General features: G+C 31.7%; 1 protein-coding gene across 1 annotated transcript in view; it reads left to right on the forward strand.

Annotated features, from left to right (window-relative positions):
• CCDC178 (coiled-coil domain containing 178) overlaps positions 1–25,784 on the forward strand; it is a gene marked incomplete at both ends in the record, with an annotated part of 170,614 nt that overhangs the window by 7,333 nt on the left and 137,497 nt on the right. Inside the window, 3 exons of the mRNA XM_008056217.1 lie at positions 1,800–1,939; positions 18,090–18,112; positions 24,610–24,692. Coding sequence (XP_008054408.1) covers positions 1,800–1,939; positions 18,090–18,112; positions 24,610–24,692 — 246 coding nt within the window. The remainder of the gene's footprint in view (positions 1–1,799; positions 1,940–18,089; positions 18,113–24,609; positions 24,693–25,784) is intronic.

Here is a 25,784-nt window from a genome sequence, read left to right on the forward strand (position 1 = left end):
ATTACAGGCATGCACTACCACGCCCGGCTGATTTTTTGATTTATTGTAGAGATGAGGTATGAGGTGAAACGAAATGTTTACAGTATTATGACAACTGCCTTCTTGTTAAATGTGTATCAAAACCTTCTTATTTCTAGAGGGAAGGTCAATTGATCAGGATAAGAGATCAATGTGTAATTTTCACCAGCTTTATTCTTTAGTCCTTCAATTATATATATATATATATATATGTTTTTGGATTCCTCCTCATATATGTATGAGCTAAAGAGGAAAGATGGAATATAATACACACACAATAACACAATAGTTATAGGAAGTATATGTGTTCAAAGCAAACTAAAATTTATAAGATATCAGCACTGATAGCATGAAGGAATATTCAAAATTCAAAAACAAGTGATATATGAAACATTTGAGATGCCCTGAAGTATATTTTTAGGACTATTTTTCTTTATTTTTGTCATACTTCTAAAATATAAAAAATCTTTCATAGTATGGCTTACACTTCATAACTTGGAAGATGTAGTTCAAGTCCCAGCCCTTCCACCTACCAGTTCTGTGAACTTGGACAAATCCTGTAACTTCTCTAAATCTTGGTTTCCTCATCTACGAAATCAAGATAATCATCCCATTTCATAAGATTGTTGTGAAGATTAAATAAAATGTGGCATCAATGTGCTTAGCTTAGCTTTATGTCTGGCACATATTTTTAGAGCTCAAAAAATGTTATTGTCAGTCATAAAAATGTTAGTCAGTGTTAGACTATCAAGACACTTGAAGGTATTATAAGGCTCCATGCAAGAAATGTTTAAAAGATTGTAATTTAAATGAAGATATCAAAAATATATGCCATGTCCATGGGTTAGCATTGAAACAAAACATCACAGCATTACTTCTCTGTTCTCCAAGGTCAGTTGAAATGAGGTCATCACACCATTCTCATTGAGCCACTGAGTGTATTTTGTGTTTCCTATTTAAGATCAATGATTGCAACTATAATCCAATCCAATAGAGTCCTCAGAGTCGAAAGGACGGCAAGTAAGCACTTTGGTGGAGTTTCATGGACAACTTTGCTGTGCTTCTGCAACCTTCAGTCGATTTGGGACATGCCAGGATTAGAATCACTGAGGCACATCGGACTGAGTGGATTTTATGATGAGTACAGCTTGAATGCTATAGTGATAACATCAATCACTCTTCGCATGAGACTCCAATTTTCAGAAATGGAAGGTAGAAAATGAGGTTATTATGAGGATGAAGGAGACATGCCCTTATTTTTTTTCAGCAAGAGAAACTTGTGCTGGATTTAAGGAAGAACCTCAATGCATTAGTAGTTTGACATTATTTACATTGAAAGATGTGCAATCTCTTTGAAGGGAGTACTTAAAATATATTTCAAATTTGTTTTTTAAAGGATTCAGGATCTTTTTAAAAAATTCATGGATTAACTGTTTTCTGCCCTTTCTTCTTTATTTTGTTTTCAATGTTTAGTTCAGACTGCTATGGGACACAACTTTTAACTTTGCTTCAAGTTTTATTCTGGCTTCTCAGGTTCAGTTTCATTTGTTACAGTATTCAGTCGTAAACGATTATTTTATTTTAGCTTTTAGATTTTTTCAAGGGCTGCATTATCATTTTCTGATATAGTCATCAACCTTTTTATTAAATCAAGAAACTTTAAGAGTATTAACCCTAAGAAAGCAGAAGATTTTTTGTTTTTGTTTTACATGTCCTAACATCAAACTTGACCACTCTGTATATAACTGCTAACTAACATCCCCTGTTTGCTTTATCTTCAGGGGTGAATACAGGTATTTACTTCAGCTACCCGAGTCGACGTCACAGCTGTGCTCTAGTAAACATCCCAGCACCCTGCGTCAACAAAATGATTTCACACATTCAAGACGTGGAGTCTAAAATACAGGTGCATTTGAAAAGGGTAAGAGATTTAGGAGTATTTAAAATACTTACATTTTTCTAAGCTCTGTAGAACCTCTAAGAATCTGTTACTTAAAGAACTCAGTAAATGGTTTTGATTTTTTTTAAAAAATAATAGTTGGAATACTTTTTAGAATCATTTCCAGGTTGCATAATTTACTAGTCTAGACATGTTTTTGATAGTCTCACTTCAGAAGGGTGAAACGACCTCATTAAATAGATTTTTTTTAACCTGTTTGTTCTTTATCCAGAGGTAATCATGCTAAGTAGTAATTTCCATAAACCAACTTGTCTAGTGTATTAAATAGTATTTACATCCTTTTTGGGACACTAAACTGATTAGATGATTAAATTGGTGTATAAAAGGACAGTGTGCCCTTTTTAATGAGTTATTTTGTTCTACAGAAATGCTTAATAAGTCTGTTAAAAGAGAATATAATGATTATTTGTGTTTTTAACCTGTTAAGTTTGCTTTTGTTATTCTGAAGGGAATTCAGTCTTGAAGGCACTGTAACTTTCAATTATTTTCAAAGGATAATTTAAGAATGACAAAAAAAAAAAACCTTATACCTTTTATCAAGATTATATTTCTAAGCAACTATTACAGAATTAGACCACCCAAACGGGGGGATATATTTGCCAGAGCCATGCTATTTCTTTAAACTTTCACTGCCACTGTTATTAGATCTGGCTCAGAGAATGTTTTGATGGGCCACTCACCACTCTCTGTCTAGGATGTCATCTCTTTTAAGAGGCATCAGCGTACAGCCTTTAATATTGCAGGCTTTAGAGTTATTGTTCTGTCACTTAGATGGGAATGAAGAGATCGTGATATTGTGTTAGAACAAGTGCCAGTATAGATAGTCACTCAGTATATATTTTCCATTGTTATTTCTATATGACTTATATAGCTTTATATCAGTACTAAAATATCTCTGTTGTTTCTATATTTCTCCAAGTACAAATCCCCTTCAGAAAATGCTTTGCAGATCATAGGACTTAATGATTTTCTTGGGCCTTGAAGACTATGTTAAGGAAATAGAAGATAATGAATATTTGTTGCTATAACAGGCTGTATACTTCATGTATTTTAATTAACAATTACCCATATTGTTACAAATGATGAACCTAGATTCATAGTTGTTTTAATAAATAATTATAATAGCTACCATTTATTAAAGACCTAATATTAGTCAGACAGTATGTTTTATTAAGTAATTTATCTTAGAACTCACGAAAATTCTGTTGAATGGTTATTGCTATACCTAATTGATAGATAGGAAAATAGCTATTTAAAACCTTTCAGCAATTTGTTCAAGATCACAAGCCAGGGGTTTGAATACACCTTGTCTGTTATAGAATTCCATGTTCTTTCCCTAATCCCATTTGAAGCTCTGAATGACTGATAACCTGCTAAGCTCTATGACTAACGGGCCAGCTAAAAGATTACCTTAAATAAACTAATTTACAAAATATATTGTGATATTTTACTGCCTTTCTTCAGGAAAACTGGGGGGAAAAGGCTTTCTTATGTAAATATATCTAAGCCAACTGAATAAAGAGAAAAACTCCAAGGTAAAAAACAACAGCGATGATTTGTTTAGTGCAGCCTTCTAGGGCCTAGATCAATGCCCAATACACAGTAGGCATTCAATACATGGCTGTTGAATGAAAAAATAAATAAGACTTGAAGCACACCTTTTTTTTTTAGATATGCATGAGACATCTGCCTACCCAATATGGTAAGAGCTATCATGTACCAGACATCTACTACTTTCTTTTTCTTTTTGTTTAGAGGCAGGGTTTTGCTAAGTTAGTTGTCCAGGCTGGTCTTGAACTTCTGGGATCAAGCAATCCCTCTACTTTAACCTCCAAAGTGCTGTGATTACAGAGCTGAGCTACCATGCCCAGCTATCTACTATTTTCTGGGAATCTAATAAATATCCAGATTTTATATTTATCCTTTATAGAAATCCTACTTTACAGATACGGATTCTAGAACTTAGAAAAGTCAAATAATTCACATGTCATTGCACTGGTCAAAAGCACTAGACCTGGAATTTGACTTTAGTTCCATATGACTCCAACACCTATTTCGGCCTCTGTTTTGTGTTCCTAAAGAATGGAGACCTTAATTCTCATTACAGAGAATGATAGTTGGTATTTTAACAAGAAGCACACAAAATAACAATTTCAGAAAAGTACACTTACAGACAGCTGCAATAATAATAATTATGTGTTTACTACTAAATAAGTATGATATACATAAATTTTATCTTAAAGATTTACTGTGAAAATAAATGCTAATGGAAAACTTTTTGTTAAATTTCAAAGTTATTCTGTAGATTTTCTACTTTTAAAAAATTATTTTATGTTGTTTTTATTAGTAACTATTTGATTGATAGATTTCCTAGTGCCGAGCTTGTGAATAGAGAATATTTACTTATGCTTCCTATGCTGAATTTTTAAACTTAGATCATCACAACTAGTCATTAAATATTTAGTTACCTATATAATATTTGAATTAATATTTTAGAAATGAACTGGTAGCTAGCTATGTTTTTGAAGAATGAAAAAAAAAATTTGGTTTCTGACTAACCAACCCACCACAATGAAAAAAACAACAAAAAACCTTCCCATTTATCACCTGGAAAAATGAATTTTGATAATATTAGTTAGACAACCTTACATTGACATAGGAACTTATATTTCTTCAAGAATTAAATTTTTCAAAATTATGCAAAATGACTGGAAACAAATCTTTAAAAGATAACTTCTGATTTTTTTTTAGTGGCAAAAGCTAATAGGACCTATTATTTTCAAATAAGTAAATACATGTGAATATTTACTGAAAGATTTGTATATGATATTTTCCTATAAGTCATAATTCAGGATTAGTTAACCTAAACATATATCCTAGTTTTATGTACAGTGGGTTACTTGTGTCAGAAACATTTAAAATGAATAATTACCCTGCAGAAAATACTGAATTTCTGTGAATCAGAGTCTGGGCACATTTTAATTCCAGAATCCTTGAGTGAAATACAGGAAAGTATATTTTATTTCAACATTTGTGTCACTTAGCATTTTACAAAATATTTTTTTTTTACCCAATTTATTGTAACTTTGAATAGAAACAGAACATTTTTTCATTTGTATCTTGGGGTGTGTGTGTGTGTGTGTGTGTGTGTGTGTGTCAGTATGTATGATAAGAACATATTGGTATATATACATATAGATCAGCGATCAGAAAAATAATATCAATAACAATGAAAATAAAGCTAATACTTAAGAAATGCTTGCTATATAGCATAGATGATTTATGAAACAATATACATAATGTCCTTGTCTTCTTATCAAAGATATATACTGAGGGATATGTTTTATACTCTGCCTAACCTATAGGAACAGTTAAAAGGGTCCCCCTCCTGAACCCCCAGCCCTAGGTAGGTACTAGATAGAGCCTAGAATTGTAGGCGATGAATACGAATAGCATTAGGTAGGTATAATCAGGGGGGTGGATATGATCGCCTCCAATCCCACACCCTATCTGATACTTACCTAGTTCCCAAGGTTAAGCAGAGGACAAAACAAAGTTGAGGAACACATTTCCTCATGTTGTTATCAAAACCTGTGAGGCAGAAACCGTCATTATCCCGTTACAGACAGAGAAAATAATTTCAGAGATTGGTTTCCCCAAGGTCACACAGTCAGTGGCAGAGCCAGCATGTAGACCAGGTGTCTAAGCTCTAGGCACATCCTATTCACCTTCATGCTATGATATCTATTCCTGACAACGTGTGAGGACCCAACACAGGAATATTAAAATACTTTGAATTTTAATTTTAAAAACTTGACTTTCTTTATGCTATTTCACGTGTGATTTTAACTCGAAAACCTGGCATTTAATCATCTGATTTTCTTTACTAAATTTCTGATACTTTGAGTTCTCTCATTCTGTAAACTCTATATTTTGCTTAAAATTTGTGAGTACTTCAAGCCTTGACATATCCACTGTTTCCTATTTCATCATCTCATTTTTCTTTACTTTCTTGTCTAATTGTTCATCCCTTAAAACACTTGGCAACTGGCATATTTGGTCCCTTAATTTTTTTTTTTTTTTTTTGAGTTGAGTCTCTGTAACCCAGGCTGGAGTGCAATGGCACACTCACGGCCATCCCAGTGTCGACCTGCTGGGCTCAGGCGATCCTTTCGCCTCTCAGCCTGCCAAGTAGCTGGAACTACAGTGCTGCCATGCCTGGCTAATTTTTTAATTTATTGTATAAATTACCAAGTTGCCCAGACTGTTCTCGAACCTGTGGGCTCAGGTAATCTACTTACCCTGGCCTCCCAAAATGCTAGGATTACAGGCTTGAGCTACCGTGCCTGGCCAGTCCCTTAATTCTTTTTCATATAGTCCTTCTAATCTGACAAAATGTCATCCATAAACCTCTCTGATGGTCTGCCATCTCCACGCCCCCACTTCAACAGTACTGAAAAACATTACACAATCATCTATACTTGAGATATGCAACTTTGGTCTCCAACCTCAATGGAGCCTCTTATAGTACTCTGAAATTATTCTGTTTGTCAACAAGAACTTTTTCTAGGATGTTACAGTGGCTACTCGAATGCTTCTTTATTCAAGCATTTATATACTCTATCTTACAACCTAGTCGTTTCTTTCTTTTCAAAGAAAATAGAACCTATAATAACAGAAATGCCTCAAATTTTATTCTCCCATTTGTGAACATCCTGGAACTCCATAAATATAATAATAATTATTATTTTTGTCTTCCCATGGAAGATTTTCTCCTGCCACCTACAGCTTCTTCCCTCACTGCATTCCTAAGAACATTTTTAAGATCCCATCTATACCTTAAAAATATCTCCCCTTTTCTCATTTTTTCCCACTCCACATAGCATCTGAAAAGAGCTGCCTGAATTTAGTCTCTCCAATTCTTCACCTCCCAATTATTCATTTATTTATTGCAATCTGGATTTTGTCCCAATTATTCTATTGAAAAAATTTTCGAGAAAGTAACCACTTACCTTATTTGTTTTTGTTATCTATTGCTACACACACACACACACATACACACACACACACTCATACACACACACAGAGCAAACTTTTGTGGCTAGGGAACAAGCATGGTTACCATTCAGCAAGTTGTTTGTGCTCAGCTGGGCAATTTTACCCTGATGCCAATCATGCGGATACACACATCTGGTAACTCAACTGGGAATAATGACTAAGATAGCCTCTCACATGGCTGGTAGCTGGCAGACAATGTTCCAAGAAGATGGACTTCTATGAGCAAGTGCTTAACAAAGTATTTCATGTATCATGTATGCTGAAGTCCCACTGGTCAAAGCAGAGCACAGAGTCAGTCCCATTGTTAATGCAGGAAAGTAGTAGCAAGCTGTGGATGCCAGGAGACATGATTCTTTGGGGACTATTTATGTAGATATCCATGTCAGTTCGTTTGCCATATAATTAATAATGTTCCTATTAGGTTAAAAATCCCAGTAGGGCCTCCAAAATGTTAGGTCAGACCCGCAGGTGTGGGGTTGTATGATACAGTGCTGCACAACAGATGCATAGAATTGCACAGAAGTTAGATTGGAAAAATATAGTTTATTTAACAAGTAAATTAGAGAAATGATTCACTTCCCCAAGGTAGGGGAGGCAGCCAAGGCTTAGGGAAACATGGCCCGGTCAGAACTCAAAGAATACATGGCTAGACCATGGCTTAGCAAAGCATTGGCCAAGACTGCCATAACTCAATGAACACATAGGCTGACCAGAGTTTAAGGAAAGCAATGGTAAATTGCTCCTTGAAGTGGAATGCTTTTAAACCTTCCCTTTGATGGGGGGTGGGGGTGGGCGGGTGATTGGGTGGTGGTCTTTTTCACATAATCAAAAAGGGCATAAAAGCACAGATACTGACATCACTATGATGGACAGTAGACAGATGGGTGGGCTAGTCACATGATTGCTGCCATGTGTATGGGGTCTGTGTCATGAAGATCATAAAAGACTGAGTAGGTTAACTTGTTTACAAAACAAGCTGGGTAGGGGATTGTAAAACAATTATCAACAGCTACATCTGAGAAACTAGTTCTGTCCTTGACTAGTGAATAGAGGGTAAGCTAGGTCATGTTAAGAGAATATGACAGAACTAGACAGTGTTAACCTTGCTGTTCATTTGGTACATTGAATCCATGTTGACCCTTTCAGCTCCAAACTACAATTACCTCCTAAAAAAGTTATTTCTTGTTGGCATCATGCAGAACCATCATCACGTGTTCTGCAAAAGATCTGATGCAAATGAAGCTCTTGGGGCAGCATCTTTTCACCCAAATGTCTATGAACTAAAATGACAAGTTAAATACTTCTCCTGACATGTAGTATAGAGTGAAGCAGAGACAGAACAATCACAAGGGAAGGTGGGGAAGAAGACATATGACATTCATTGATCCAAAACATACTGCATTTTATTGGCATGTGGTGTCAGCTTCCTCTAATCTGGCATCAAGAAATGTTTCTTGATTAGAACTTAGTGCTGCTTGCTGGAAACAATTTCCTAACCTGCTCTCATTAGCTCTTTGCTTTATTCTCTGAGCTCTTGGCTGGAGAAGTACTTTCATTTCCACAAGTAAAGGATCTGAGTTGTTTTCTGAGACTTCTTCCTGCTTGTTTTAAATTGGGAATGTGGAAGCTTCTTTTCATTTTGAACAGTCTCTCCAGCATCTTAGTCCAAGATGGCACAATTCCCATAAAAACTGGGGTTTCTTATGAATCTGATTAGGCTTAACACTATACCTCCAAAATCCCAGTCATATTAACATCTTTTATTTTTCTTTTTAATATCTTTTCTTTAGTTAGATAATAAATGTCTTATGTTCTTCTAAATAATTGGTTTAAAAAATGTATTTTTTAGATCATTTTAAACTAACAGGACAATTGGGATGATAGCCCAGAGTTCATATATATCCTGGATCCAGTTGTCCCTATTTTAATATCTTACATTATCTGTATATTTGTTGTAATTAATGAACTGATATTAATACATTTATAACTAAAGTTCACACTGTATTCAGATTTCCTAAGTTTTTTTTAATCAAGATGAAATTTGCATAGTATAAAATTGATCATTTTATTTTTATTTTTTATTTTTGAGTTGGGGTCTCACTCTGTCACCCAGACTGGAATGCGGTGGCTACTTTTTGTCTTTGGCTACATCTCCTCATTTCCTGTCCCCCACTCCCACCTGTGGTGACTAACCACTGCTTCATTCTCTACCTCTGTGTATTTGGACTCCTAAAAAATACATTCCTCATGTAAGTGAAATAATGCAACATTTTTCTTTCTATGTCTGGCTTATTTCACCCAGTTGTCTAAATAATATTCCATTATATACTTCTACCATATTTTACTTATCCAGTCATCTGTCAATGGGCATTTAGGTTGTTTCCCTATCTTACCGATATCTTTACAAAGTAGCAATTATATCTCCTTTAGGTATATATCCATAAGATTACTGGGTCATATTGCTAGTTCTAGTTTTAATTTATTTGGAAGCCTCCATATTGCTTTCTATAATGTATCTACCTTACTAGGGTTCCCTTTTCTCCATACTCTTGCTTTGTTATCTCTTCTCTTTTTATAATTGCCTTCCTAAAAATGTTAGGTCATACCTCATAGTGATTTTAATCTGCATTTCCCCAATGATTAGCGAAGTTGAGCACCTATTAATATACCTGCTGACCATTTTTATGTTTTCTTTGAATATACATTTGTTCAAATCTTTTGCTAATTTGAAAAATCTGGTAATTTATGTGTATTTTTTTCTATTGAGTTGTAAGAGTTCTTTATACATTTTGTATATTAATCCACTCTCACATATGTGATTTACAGTAATTTTTTCCCAATACGTGGACTGCCTTTTCATTTTGTTGTATTTCCTTTGCTGTGCTTTTAGTAGTTCCATTTCTTTATTTTTGTCTTTGTAGCCTGAAATTTTGGTATGATTCCACAAAATCATTGCCAAGGCCAGTATTGAGGAGCTTTTCCCCCTATGTTGTCTTCTAGGAATTTTATGGTTTCAGGTCTTATATTTAAATCTTTTATTCATTTTGAGTTGATTTTTGTGTGTGGTTTAAGATAAGAATTCAATTTCATTTTTTTCCATATAGAAATCCAGTTTTCCCAGCACCATTTATTGAAGAGGTTATCTTTTCCCCCTTTGTGTCCTCCTAATGCCCTTATCAAAAATTAGTTGTTCATATAATTTGATTTATTGACTCTGTTCCATTGGTCTTTTTCTACTTTTATATCAGTACCATACTGTCTTGATTATTGTAACTTTGTAATATGATTTTAAATCAGGAAGTGTATGATGACCAATTTTATTTTTCTTTCTCAGTATTGTTTTGATCTTTTTGGGTTTTTTGTGTGTAGTTCTATATGAATTTTAAGTTTTTTTTTTCCTATTTCTGTGAAGAATATCACTTAATGCAATTAAATTTGTATATTGCTTTGGGGAGTATGGTCGATATTAATTTAACAATATTAATTCTTCCCACTGTTAATACGTGATTTTTTTACATTTAATTGTGGTTTGTTCAATATCTTTCATTAATGTTTTATACTTTTTGATTAGATTTATTCCTAGGGGTTTTTAAAAAATGCTATAATAAATAAGATTATTTTCTTGATTTATTTTTCAGTTAGATTATTATTTATGTATAAAAATGCTACTGATTTTTGTATGCTGATTTTGTATCCTGAAATTTTACTGAATTCATTTATTAGTTCTAACTTGTGTGTGTGTGTTTGTGTGTGTGTGTGTGTGTGTGTGTGTGTGTGTGTGTGTGTCTGTGTGTGTGTGTGTTTAATCTCTGGGATTCTCTACTTAGATTCATGTCATCTGCAAATAGAGATAACTGAAACATTATAACATTATTCTCTGTGTTCCTTTATTTTTATGCCTGTGGTTTCCTATCTCTTTGAGAAGATTTGAGACAGTTTATTTAAATTCATTATTTAGTAAAGCCAATGTCTGGGCTCCTTCAGGAATAGTTTCTGTCAATTTATTTATTTTTCCTGTGAATTTGCCATATATTCCTGTTTATTTCTATGCTTTGCAATTTTTTGTTGTTGAAAACTAGACATTTTGGTAATGTGCTATCTCTGGCAATCAGATTCTCCCTTCCCATGTGTTTGCTGTTGCTGATTACTGTAGACATTCATTTATTGAATAACTTTTCCAAACTATTTTAATAACGATTGTATTTCTTGTCATGTATGATAACCAAATTCTCTGCTATGTTATCTAAATGTTCAGCAGAAATTTTCATAAATACCTGGAGGATGTTAAAACAGGCTCTGCTACCACTCAGAAAGTCACTCCAACCCAAGGGTTGGAGGTGAAACAAAAGTCAGCTTCTTTGTGGTACCTCAGAGAACTGTCAAATTTGGCCAAAATGCACAACGATAGGTATATTCTGAATGGTATTAACCTCCTAGAACGAGCATGCCACACTAAGAATGTGCATCTCTGTCTCAGTGGTTACCACCACCATGCTGGGGAATGGAACATGGGAGGCAGTTATGCAAAAATGCCACAGCATTATCCTACCAAATTTCACTCATCCTTTTCTTCATTAAACACTCCCCTAGCTTTTTAATTATCATTATTACAGTCTATGCTTTTGAAAAAAGCAAATTTTGTCAGTGTTTGCTCACTCAGTGGTTGTTTCAGGAAAGGCTTTGCGCACAATCTATTCCACTATTTTTAGTGATGTTGCCCCAGCCACATTATTTTTTGATTCATATCCTTCTCTAGTTTAGGCATATCTGCTGGAGGACCACATTTTTAACGTTCTTAAGTGCCATTGGACTATAGGCATCTTAAGATGTTCTGTTTCTTCTCTCAAGTCTCACCAAGATTATTATAATAAAAAATAAAATAAAATAAAGGTATTTAGGATTAAGAACAAGTCAAGCTCGTTACTATAAAACTCTTCGTTAAGCTGTTGGTAAGATATAAAGTGGTGCCTAGAGACCCTCTAGATAGGATATAGACTTCTAATAATATTACATATGTCTCACAGTAGCTTGACATGCTCAAAGTACAGAAAAATCTAGCTAAAAAATATGATCAACTTTTGGGGCATCAAGTGAGCTGCAATAAAATTCCTAGAAAATTGGCACAATTTTGAATAGCATTGTATTTTTAAGAAAGAATAGACAGTTTAAATTTTTTTTAATTTTAAATATGTGGGTTGCAATTCAGGGTTAGATATACAAATGTTCATGTTGCAGGTACCCTTGTAGATGAGGTGTGCCCTCCGCTCCCCCAGACAGTTTCCCACTATTGCCAAGCCCACCCCTGCCCTCCCCTGACAGTTGTTTAAATTAAGAGGGATTGAGATGGTTCAAAATAAAGACATTATTCACCATTTTAGTGGGACAACTTTTTTTTTCAGTTTAGTCACCTTCTAATGAGTAACCTACCCACTAGAAAGTATTCATTCACAAAACATAAGGAGGGCTATAAAAACTATAACTAATTAACTTATAAAAGGAAATTAGTCACATTCTTAAAATGTATTACACATATTAATCATATATTGTGTATGTGTCCTTACAGTGATAAAGCACTCTGGGACTTAGTAAAATGCAAAAGAATTAGAAGGTATTTATTCATTCACTTACTTTAACATACTACTAATAATTTGATGCCTTTAAATTTAAATGTTAAATAATATGTTATTTCTTGTAGCCAAGAGAGATTTATTTTTTTCAGCCCCTGGTCTTAATCTGCACCTCTCTTGGCAACTGACCATCTCTCGTCAAGTACTTTAATGAGCTGATTCGCACTAAATTGAAAATTTCCTTCAGACTTAGGCCTGGTATTACTTAGTAATGTAGCAAACAATATATTGTCAATAAATATTTGTAAGTCACTGAATTACTCAATGCAGTATGCATCTATTCAAACTCAACTATCACTATATTCTAATACCTAACTTACATAGAGCCCTAGAAATTTTTTGAACATATCATTTGTCATAAAACATAAAAAATAGCCATTGGATATATCTTTATTCTCAGTTTCAGGAAAAACCAATGATAGTTTTTCTTCTATTTCTATATTTAAATTTTTTTTTCTTCCTTTCTGCAGTTCAGTTCATTTTGTAACTATTTGGGTTTTCTTTTCATTGCAAATGAAAACAGGAAGCTTGAAAACTTTTTTTTATGGCCTGGCAGTTTTTTTTAATTTTTAAGATTTTGAGAAATATGCAAAATATTAGTCATTTGAATAACACAGAAATAGATGTAAAGTCTTAAATAAAAATAAAGTATTAAATAATGAAGGAAGAAACATAGTTAGAGTAAATGTGTGCCTATACACAGTAATTTTACTTGGTGTCAGTTCATATTTTTACTTTTTCCTTTCTTCTTGAATTTAGTCTACTCTCTCTTCTTTCTTCCATAATCTCCCCAAAGGGGTTTATGCTAAGATTCTTTCTTAATTTATTATATTCTTAGTGACTTCATTGGAGTCCAGCGATTGCCACTTCCTTGATTATAGTGATGACTCCTAATACTCCATCTTAAGCTTTGATCCCCTGCCCAACCGATTATATTTCTACCTTCCTATTGGTCATCTCTACCCAGCTTTCTAAATGTTGACTTCTTGCAACACCACTATTCCCTAGCCAAATTGACTTTCTTTTCTCAGTTGACAACACCACAGATCAGTCAATCATACATACTGTTAACCTCAGAATTCCTTTGACACGTAACTCACCTTTACCACATATCTTACTTTATCACAAGGTTGTGTATCACTCTATCTTTGATATTTCTCACATTTCTTTCTTGTCCTTTTTAATTTCAGTGTTACATAGTATTCAGTATTAATACACCATATTAACAAATGTTTTAGAATGCAAAATATTTGTAACATAAAGTTATTTTTTCATTTATTATAGTGGAAAATAGAAAGTTTTATGAATGATTTCTTTGTCTCAAAATAGCATTTAAAAATTTAAAATATTTGGTAATAATTTTAATAAAAATATGGAGTTAAAAAAACAGAGTCAATGAAAATGTTAGATATATCAGCAGGAGTTTGTGGGCAATGTGGTTTAAAGCTATAAGTAAATGAAGTGTTTCATTTCCTCTATAATGTGATAATTTTTAAAAAATATGCCCAATTTGACAGTTCCCCTCCACTTTTGTTTCTCTTTACTCTTCTTAAAAGACAGAAATAAGAATGGTAGGGGATTTTGTGGTTAACTTGATACAATTGATTTTAGCTATTTTAATCAAAACTTCTAAATACCACAAATATCTATGATAATAAATGAAATTTTAAACTTAATTATAATCAGAAACTTTATTAAAATAACAGTTTAAAGTGAATCTGAGACATTTCTAAAACTTGTCCAAAAGTTTCAGATAGGTAGTTATGACTTTAAAGCTTCATATTTTTCTGTCAAATTTCATAGTCCCTTCCTATGTTAACCATTTTAATAACCTTAATAAATAGTATTTAAATACTAGATACTGGAAATTTTGCCTCCCCACATCAGAACAAAGACTGAATACATATATTTTTAAAGTTTGCTTGTTACTTAACTTCTACAAAAGTGTTGCAAGGGTAATGTTTTGACATAGTACCCTGAAATGTTTCTCCATATCAAATTCCACTCTACTTCAAAAGATTAGGATAACTGGTTTTTATATTTATAAAATAAATCATTTTCTATTGAGTTATAGAGAAGATCAAACTGAGAATATTAATTAAGCATTACTCACTTGTTGAGGACTTTAAAATTCTTGAATAATTATGCCACAATTCATTGAAGTGCCTCTTAACCAATTTCCCTCTGACACTCTCGTGGTACTTCAACTTCAAATAGCTTCTTAGAGCTATCATATAAATCAGCCTGATGTAGATTTATGCATTATGCAGGACTCTGAGCTTCTAGTTTCCAAAACTAAAGGATAACACTTTCCTGATTATTAATAAGTTTAGAATATATTAATATCCTCACTTAATTTTCATTATCTTTTGTACAAAATGCCAGTTAATATTTTGCCCATTTTTGCTGGGGTTTATTTACATTTTCTTATTGACTTGTAGAAACAACTTAAGTTATCTATGTTGTGAAGATTTCCTCTGTCTGTGATTTTCTTTTGCTTTATTTATGATATATTTTAGTAAAGAGGTTCTTAATTTTACAATTAAATGTATTATTTCATCCTTTAAGTATTTTATAACTTGTTTAAGATATCTTTTCATACTGCATTTATAAAAAAAATTTTCCTTTTTGTCTTCTACAATTTTAGTTTTTCCTTTGAGGCTTGTTTAACGATGTAAAATTGATTTTGTGTGTGTGTGTAAGGCTGAAATAGGTAACTAATTTTATTCTTTAAAATAAAGAAGATTATTTTTGTCAATATTGATTTTATTGTGAATCCAGTCATTTCCTAGATATCAGATATGCTTATCTATCATAACCAAGTTTCCATCTATGCTTTCAGCTATTTCTGGCTCCTATATATAATTGATCAATTTTACCTGCCTATTTCAATACCTCATTTCACTAATTTGTACACTTCATATTATGTTTTTATATCTGATAACAGTAGTTTTCTTTTTTTCTTTTTTGACGTTCTTTGGCTATTGTTGGTACAATGATCTTTCATATAAATTTTAGGATAAGCTTGTCAAATTGTATAAAAAAATACACTGGGATTTTGAACAGAGCTGCATTAATTAGTTTTTTAATATGTAGATGAGTTTAATCTCTTTCAAAATTTTTTAGATTCTGTTGACTATTATACTATTAGCACAAGAAAACTCCAGCAGTATAGCAAATACTAAAACCTATTTCAAGGAGGAAACTGAGTAGCAAGCAGTGGGAAAGTTGAGCAAATTGATGACTGTAGTAATGTTATTAGTTCTGTGACATATGTAGTTGTGTGTACATGCATATAGATAAATATATGTAGATCAACTAATACATATACTGTCTGCCTATTTGTATTTAATTTTCTGTTAATTGCTGTTCATGTGCTTTTTTCAAGTTTTCCCTTCTTCTTAACATATTTCTAAAGATATTAATAGTAATCTCATCTTCCAAGTAACTGCAAATTTTATTTTCGACTTGTATTTGTCATTTAACTTATTTATAGTTTTTTTATACAAAAATTTGCATGTAACCAGATCAGTTATATTATCATTTCTGGGATTTTTATATAGTTTAAAAATATTTTCCTCTCTTCAAGACTTTTTAAATGTTTAATATACAATGGATAGTATATTTATCATATATAAAGTTTTTATGTGTGGTTTTATCTAAAATATAAGGTTTGTTTAATGGAATGAGGCAGATATGATAGTTTGTCTTCTCCAAAGACTGACTCAAATTATCACAATATCATTCACTTACTTGTCCATCTTCATTGATTTGAAATACATATTTTATAATGAGCTAAATTATCATATATGTAGATTTTTCTCCAATACATCTCTATTGAAATCAGTTATTAAAATTATACTTTATTTTACTATATTTCATTTTTGAATAATGATATTCTTGTGCTAAATTATGTCTATTTTTAAATATTGTATATATTATATGCCTTAATTTCACATCATAACCTTAATTATTATGTTTTCTTCTCTTCATTGTAGCATTTCTAATATATCTAAAGTAAATTTTCTTTTTTTTCATGCTCTACCATTCCCTCAAATATTTATTTACTCTTCATTGTCCTTTTTATTTGTAAGTGATGGACAAGGCTGATCACTGGTTGTTAGTATACATTTTTTGTTTTGATTTTTGTTTCTTTATTTAGCAGCTGTCAAAGTCTGCTTTCATCAAAGGCTTTCTCATGTAAATAGAATATTTAACTGGTACTCTTTGTAAATAAGAGATGGCGTGTTCAAGGCAAGAAAGTTGGTGCCTCTACTTTTTTACAAATAAGCTTATATTTGAGTTCAATAATTTATATTGATTATTACCTGCTTATTCTCAAATACTGGAAATTTGTCATGAGTTCCATAAAGAAGCCTTTAATGTATCCTGAAATATGTTCCATTTGTCTATTTCTGAGCATTTTCCTTTGGTCTGTTTTCATTATCAGTCTAATCTGGTCAATTTCTATTTCTGGAAATTCATCTAAAATTTCTGTTCCACTGATTTTCTTATTTTATGTTTTTTTCACAAATTATACATATATATTTTCACAAAAAAAGTATATATACCCATGTGCTGCACATGTTTGACCAATGATGGACCACATATGTGATGGTGGTACCATAAGATTATAATACTATATTTTTGCTGTACCTTTTCTATGTTTAGATACACAAATACTAATCATTGTGTTACAATTGTCTACAGTATTCAGTAGCCTAAGACCAATAGGCTATACCATATAGCCTAGCTATGTGTCATCTATGTTTGTGTAAGCATCCTCTACAATGTTTGTACAACTCTGAAATTGCCTAACAATGTATTCCTCAGAACGAATTCCAATTGTTGTGTCACATGACTGTACATACATAAATATAAATATATTCAGCTTTTAGAAGGATACAGGAACTGAAGAGAAGCAATCATGTATGCCAAATCAAATGTCTTGAATTAGAGATCTACTATGCAGATCATAACTTTCTGACTATGCATTTTTGGTCATTTATGCTTCTTGTAGTCCATTATACTATTAGGATATGTCTGTAGAACATGACCCCTGACAAGGACGTTACAGTCAAAAAAAGGTTATTAGGGAAAATTAAGTCTTTTTGAATTCACATAAAATTCTGTGTTTCTTACTCTGGTAATGCATTATTAAATTCAATGGATGTTTTGCACTTCTGATTGTGTGGGAAGTCTTTGGGAATAAGTAGCATTTGAACTGGCCCTTAATGAAAGGTTGAGATTTAGAATCACAGAGATAAAAGACGAAGACAATTAGATAGTGGTAATCATAAGTAAATGGAATAGGTAGGAGACGTATATACCTGTTTTATCAGTGATTTTAAGTTTAAGTAAGGTTGACCAACTGTTTTTTAGAATGTTTGGAATTTGATTTTTATTGAGATCTCTTATTTTAACAGTTTGAAACTTCTTTCGAAGAATGGTAAGAAACTTTCATATTTCTTTTATTGTTTTATTTTTAATATTAAAACTTTGGTCATCTGCTATAGCACAGTTTTACTTCTAAAGGAATGGAAAAGTAAAAGCAGAATTTTCACATTGGTTATGAAAATATATTTATCAAAATGTAGGAATTAGGCCATCCCTGGAAATGGTAGAACAGAAATCTCTGGAATAGAATAGGGATGGGGCTCCATCCCTCCAAATAATCAACTACAAAGTCGGCAAAAAATTGGTGTAAATTAACTTTTGCAAAAATCTGGAATCTAGTTAAAAAATCGACAACCACCAGGGGAAAACTTAATGAAGAAAAAAAGCTGCTGCATTGCATTAAGAGAGCACTGTGACATTTCAATTACCTATTCAATATTCTCCAACTTTCCGATTGGTGGTAGCTATGAAGAGAGCAGTGCATACCTGGAGTACAGATTGCTAGTTCCAGAAGGGACAATAGGGACCTGATTCTCAAAGAATTGTCTTTGAGTATTTTGACCTGTCAGACAGCCCCCTGAAGGATCAACCAAAAGACTTGCCTTTCCTTTGCCAGACTTGAAGCAATCACACTATTGGTGTTGCTTTCAGGAAGTGTTTTCTAAAATCATTTAGAGGTATATACTTGCTACAGCAGCCTGGGACTATGGATGACAGCTGGAATAAGTTTTAGGCCAAAATGTCTGGGAAGTAAGAGGTTGAGAAAAGATATAGATAATGAGTTAGTAGGGTTTTTCAAAGCTCTCAATGAACTGGAAGATAGAACAGACCACAAATATGATGAAGGCTGGAAATATGCCCAGAAAAGACCTGAGAAAACTCTAATCTTTTAACTCTGGTTGACCTTTAGGATCTGCACCGGGAAAAGTTGAAGGTAGAAGAAGTGTTGTAAACAGCCTGAATAATCATGGAAGGAGTATCCTAGCACAGACTCAATGTACTAGGATTGAGAGAGTTTTTTCTTTTTCTTTTCCATTTACTTTTTTTTTTTGGCTCCAGGCATTTAGGGTAACTCATGCAAAACACTAGTTCACTAGTTATCTAAAGGAATAGATTTTAATGGCCATACATGACAAGAAATACAAACATTACAAAAACATGTTTAGAAGAATCACTAAACAAATAAACAACAACCCACAACAAACAGCAACAACAAATTCAATGGTGGGAGAGTAGTGTGATTTCCATTTCACATTAAATATTCAAAACGTCCAGTTTTCAAAAAAAAAGTATGAAACATACAAAAAAAAAAGAAACTTTGGCATATTTACAGTGAAAAGGAAGAAATTAATATACATTTTCCCTGAGGAAGTCCAATATTTGGACTTATGGCTTTAAATCAACTGTTTTAAATATCTTTAAAGAGATAATGGAAACCAGAGGAACGACATCTCAACAAACATAAAATATCAATAAAGAGAAAAATTATAAAAATTAACCAAGTAAAATTTTGGAGTTGAAAAGTAAAATAACTAAAATTTAAAACTTCACTAAAAGGGGTCATCAGCAGATTTAAGCAGGCAAAAAAAATGATCAGTTAACTTGAAAATATACCAATAGAGATTATCCAATATAGAAGCAGAAAGACAAGACAATGAATAAAATTAAACAGTGTCTAATAAACCTTAAGAGCAGCATTAAGCACAATAAAAGTCAAAGAGTAAGAGGAGAACACATTGTTCAAGAAGAGACAATGGGGATCTTATACTCAAAGAATTGTCTGAGTATTTTGACCTGTCTGACAGCCCCCTGAACAATCAGCAAAAAGACTTGCCTTTCTTTTGCCTGACTTGGAGCAATCACACTGTTGGGATTGCTTTCAGGAAGTATTTTCTAAAATAATTTAGAGGCATATACTTGCCACAGCAACACATTCTGTTTTCAGCCAACACATTGGCTGGAAAATTCCCCAATTTGATGAAAATCATGAATCTACACAGTCTTTAAACTCAGTGACTCCAAGTAGTATACAGTCAAAAGATCAATATCCATATACATTTAAGTCAACTTATCAAAAGCCTGGGACAAAAGAATTTTGAAAGCAAAAGAGAAGCAACTTGTCTTGTTCAAGGGAGCCTCAATAAGAGTAACAGTCAATTTCTCATCAGAAACTGTGGAAGCCAGAAGACAGTGGGATGACATAATTAAATAAAGGAAGAAAGAATAAGGACACTGTCCATAAAAAATTTCGGATCCTACATAGTATCCTTCAAAAATGAAGGAGAAGTTAAGATAGTTACATATAAACAAAAACTGAGGGGAAAGTACATCACTAATAGATCTCTCTTATAAGAAATCTTAAAGGCCATCTTTTAGGCTGAAATGAAAGAACACTAGATAGTAAGCTGAAGCCATGTGACAAAATAAGGAAAATAGTAAAAGTAACTACAAAGATAAATGTAAAATTCAGTGTAATTAGACTTTTGTCATGTAACTCTTATTTTCCTATACGGTTAAAAAGACAAATAAATGAAACTATAATTACAAATAATTGTTAATGAGCACACAATGTATAAACATTTACGAAAATAACAACATAAAGGGAAGAGAAGAAATGTAAAGGAGCAGTTTTATTAATAATGTTAAACTATCTCAATTTAAAGTTAATTTTTTATAAATTTAAGATGTTAATTTTAATCCCAAGGTTAACCACTAGAAATATTTTTTAATACTGCAAAATAAATAAGAAGTAAACTAAAACAATATACTAGAAAAAATCAACTAATTACAAAAGAAGGTGGTTGTGAAGGAGTTGAGAAACAAAAGAATATATAAATAATATAGATAATAAATAGAAAAATGACAAAAAACAAGTACTAACTTGTCAGTCATTATATAAAAAGAATTAAACTATATAATTGAAAGGTAGAGTTTGGTAGAATAGATAAAAATACATCATCCAACTTTATGCTATCTATAAGAGACTACTGAGATTTAAATGTGCAAGTAGGTTAAAAGTGAAAGGATTTTAAAAATATATTTCCACAAATAGTAACCACAAGAGAGCTGAGGTGACTATATCAATATCACACAAAGCAGACTTTAAATCAAAAACTATTATAGGAGACAAAGAAGATTTGATATATTGATAAATTTTCACTCCATCAAAAACTAATAAAATATGTACACATCTAATAACATAACTTGAAAACATATGAATTAGAAACTAACAGAATTAAAGAGAGAAATAGGTAGTTCTACAATAAGAATTTGAGAATTCAATGCTTTCAATAGTGGATCAAAGAACTAAACAGAAGATCAGTAAGGAAATAAACTTGAACAACATTAGAATCAACTAGACCTAACCAACTAATATAAGACACTCCACCTCACAACGGCATGAAATGTACTTCAGGATAGATTATATATCAGACCACAAAACAATCCTTAAAGAAATTTAAAATATAGAAATTATACAAGGCACTTTTTCTGATCCAACAGTATAAAAGAAGAAATTAATAACAGATTGGACCCTAGAAATTTTATATATGATTGTAAATTAAACAAAACAATAGGTTTGCAAATCAGTGGGTCTAACCAGTAATCACAAGGGAAATTAGAAAATACTTTGAAATAAATACAAATAAAAACACAGTGTACTAGAATTTATAAGGTATAGCATAATTAGTACTTGGAGGAAAATTTACATCTATAAATACTTACATTATTAAAGAAGATCCCAAAAGCAAAATCTAACTCTATACCTTCAGAAACTAGAAAATGAGGAGTAAGCTAAAGAGTAAGCTTCCAACATTAGCATAAGGAAGAAAATAAAAAGATTAGAGATTAATGACATAGAAAGTAGAAAAACAATAACTTCAATTTTTTACAAAAGTTGCTTCTTTGAAAATATCAACCAAACTCACAAACTTTTAGCTAATCTGACAAGGAAAAAAAAGAGAAAAAAGTGAAATTGCTAAAATCATAAAAACTGGGAACATTGCAAGATAATTTACAGAAATAAGAAAGCTTATGAAGAATCTATGAAGAAATGTATACAAAGAAATTAATAGCAAAAATAAAATTGATTAATTTCTGAAATATACAATCTACCAAAATTGACTCAGGAAGAAGTAGAAAATCTGAACAGATCTATAACAAATACAGAGATTGAAACAGTAATCAAAACTTTCTCAAAGAAACGCCTATGACCAGATGACTTCACTGATAAATTCTAGTAAACATTGAAAGTAGAATTATTAAAATCGATACTTCTTACACCTTTCGAATAAGAGGAGAGAAGGAAACACTCCCTAACACACTCTATAAAGTCAGTATTAACCTGATACAAAAATCCAATAAAGACACCACAAGAAAACTGTAGATCAATATCTTTATGAATATGTATATACCAAAATTGTCAACAAAACGCGACCAGATGCAACATAATGATCAAGTGAGATTTAACCTAAGAATGCAAGGGTGGTTTAACACATAAAAGCCAATTAATATAATATCCCATATTAATAAAATGAAGAGGAAAAACCAACTAGTGGAAAAAGACATGACTCATGCTAATATCTTTCATAAGACTAGGTTATAATAGAACTTCCTAATCACAATAAAGGACATTTATGAAAAACTTTTAGCTAACATTATATTTAGTGGTGAAGACTGAACGTTTCCATCTTAAAATCAGCTGGTCTTAAAACTTTTATTCATCTTTGGAACTCTGTACATTACTTGTGTGAATATAAAATGGTTAGACACAGTTTGTTCCTCAAAAAGTGAAACCTAGAATTACCATAGGACATGGCAACTTCACTCTAAGATGTATAACCAAGAGTATTCCAAACAGATATTTAAATGAAAGCTTGTACATATGTGGTTATAACATCAGTATCCACAATAGCCAAAAGATGGAAACAACTTCCAAATTCATCAGTGGATTAATAAATAAAATGTATTATATTTATATTATGGAATATTCCACCATAAGAGGAATGAAGTTCTTCTGCATACTACAACATGGATAACTCTCAAAACTCGTACACTAAGTTAAAGAAGGTAGACATAAATAGCCACTTATGATTTCATTTTCAATATCCATAATAGTTACATCCACAGAGATTAGTCATTGCTAGCAACTACGGGGTTGGTGAAATGAGAGAAACTGCTTAATAAGCAGGGAGTGTTTTTTGAGGGTGATGAAATGTGTTGGAACTAAATGACATGATGGCTGTACAATACTCTGAATGTACTAAATACCACTAATGTCTGCACCTTCAAATGATAATTTAATGTTATGTGACTTTTGTCTCAATTTAAAAAACAGAAGAATTAACATAAAACTTTGCTAGTCCAAGAATCAACTGAACTTTAGAAGACAATAACAAAAACACATCTAATTATATATTATAACTTACTAGGTCATGTAATTGGCATTTTAAAAAAACCTTCAGGGAAAACATTATTTATTATTTTAAGCTGAGATCATTATTTTTCAATATTTTAAAGCAAGCAAACAAAAAAAATCACACTTTTCAATAAAAACATTTCAAAATAAAAATTGAAACTAATGAAAGAAAATATACTGAGTAGTTCCCTGACCTTGAAATAAATAAGCTTTCCTAAATAAACTGTGGAACAACAAGAAGACCAAAAACATGCAGCTATTAGAAATATTATATGGTAGTAAAATACACTGGAAGCAATGCCATGTAAGTAAAGCAGGATGTAAAATTTAATGATTGCAATTTTATAAAAATTGAACTATATCTAAAGAGAATGAGTGATTATAGATTACTTTATATCATTTTTATGATTTTTATATGTATATTGCTTTCTTAAATTAATTGGTAATACTTCTTTAATAACAAAAAAGTTAACAATTTAATGAAAAATTCACATGGAAACTACCTGCTTTGTTGTTAACTGTTTTTTTATAACTTTAATATGAAGAAAAATACTTCAAAAAATATAATAAAAGCTAGTATGAAATTCTAGAATTGGACCTAATAAATACTAATAATGAGAAATAGTTTGTTATTCAATATAAAAAGCTTTAGCCAGAAAGAGAGTTTAGAAAGGAAATAACATTTTAATTTATGTATTTTTCTAGAAGCTTATTAACTTTATATCTGAAATGATATTTTTACTCCGTGTAATTTACAGAAACTGCTAAACTGAAATTAGAGAAATAGCTCATCCAAATTATTCTCAACAAACACCTTTTTTCTTATAGAAACATTTTCTAGGAAAAACCAATTTCTTTAAAAAATATTACCACTTTAATATCCTTTCAAGAAATATCAGGTCATTTGTAACTAATTTTAAGTTTTATCAACTTACCATTAAATTGAAACCTATTACCTATTAGAATTTTGCTATATTAATCTTCTAATAGTATTACCATGTATAGTTTCACCACAAATATTTAAATGTATAGTTTCACCACAAATATTTAACATTCAATGGAAGAGAATCACCTAAAATTTCTTACTAACTTGAAGCACAGCCCTTCTTTATTGTTTCTTTCCCATAACATAGGAGGAGAACTTCTTCCACAAAAGACCTGAAAGAAGATTGGAGTGTTACTATTTCAGAGAAAGAGGTCAAACCAGAAGAGAGAGGTAAAATTATTTCTCAGATTTAGATAAATGTAATTAAAAGTTTAAAAGCTCATTGACTTTTCATTTAGTATATTTCTAATTGTCACAACAATCATGTTAAGAGTTTTAGAATTCTTATGAGTGTTTAATATATAAAAGAATCCTCTTTTTTTATTAAACATTCATTCAACAAATATTTCTTAATGAATATTATATACCAAATACTGGTCTAGGTGTTGAGAATGTAATGATGACTCTCTGCCTCTCAAGATATTAACAATAGTTGTGTTGTTCAGTAGAACTTTCTGTGATAATCGGTGTTTTGTTTCTATACCGTTGAACAGAGTAGTTTCTAGCTACATACATAAGTTGAACACTTGAAATGTGGCTAGTGAGACTGAGGAACTTAATTTTTAAGTTTAATTTTAATTTACCTACACATATGTGTAAATAGTTACATGTGGACCATGGATACCATATTGGACATTGCAGCCCTTATATATATTTAAGTTGTGATTAATATTCTTGTCACGATTTATAAAATGTACTATGTTTTATATACTGCTATAAAATTTGTGTTAATGTTAATGTATTTGAATATACGCTTGATCTTTATTAAACACCTCTTTCCCCAACCACAAAGATTTGCTGAAAATCTTTAGTGCACGATAACTAATAAACTCAGAACTTTTGAAAGAATATTTTGTTCTTCAAAGATTTCATTACCCATAGTAATACGTTTGTTAACATTAAGCTATATCATTCCAAAACTATGAACCAGGAATCACAAATATCTTTCATTAAAGGGGTTAATTTGTATTGGAACTGAATAAGTAGAACTTGGAAATTCCAATGAATTCCTGGCAAGGATAAGTAAAGAAATTCTTATCGGATAAGACTGAAGAATGTAAAGTGTCTTGTTTCTAGGAACTATCTGTGGATTTTCGGGTTTTTTTTTTTCTTTTTTTTCTTTTTTTTTTGAGTTGGAGTCTCATTCCGTCACCCAGACTGGAGTGCAGTGGCCACTCCTGGTCACTGCAGCCTCGATCTGCTGGGATCCGGCGATCCTTCCGCCTCAGCCTTCCGAGTAGCTGGAACTACAGGCGCGTGCTA

This window comes from Carlito syrichta, unplaced genomic scaffold (genome assembly GCF_000164805.1).
Source record: "Carlito syrichta isolate Samal-C Ts95f unplaced genomic scaffold, Tarsius_syrichta-2.0.1 Scaffold302285, whole genome shotgun sequence".
NCBI lineage: Eukaryota > Metazoa > Chordata > Mammalia > Primates > Tarsiidae > Carlito > Carlito syrichta.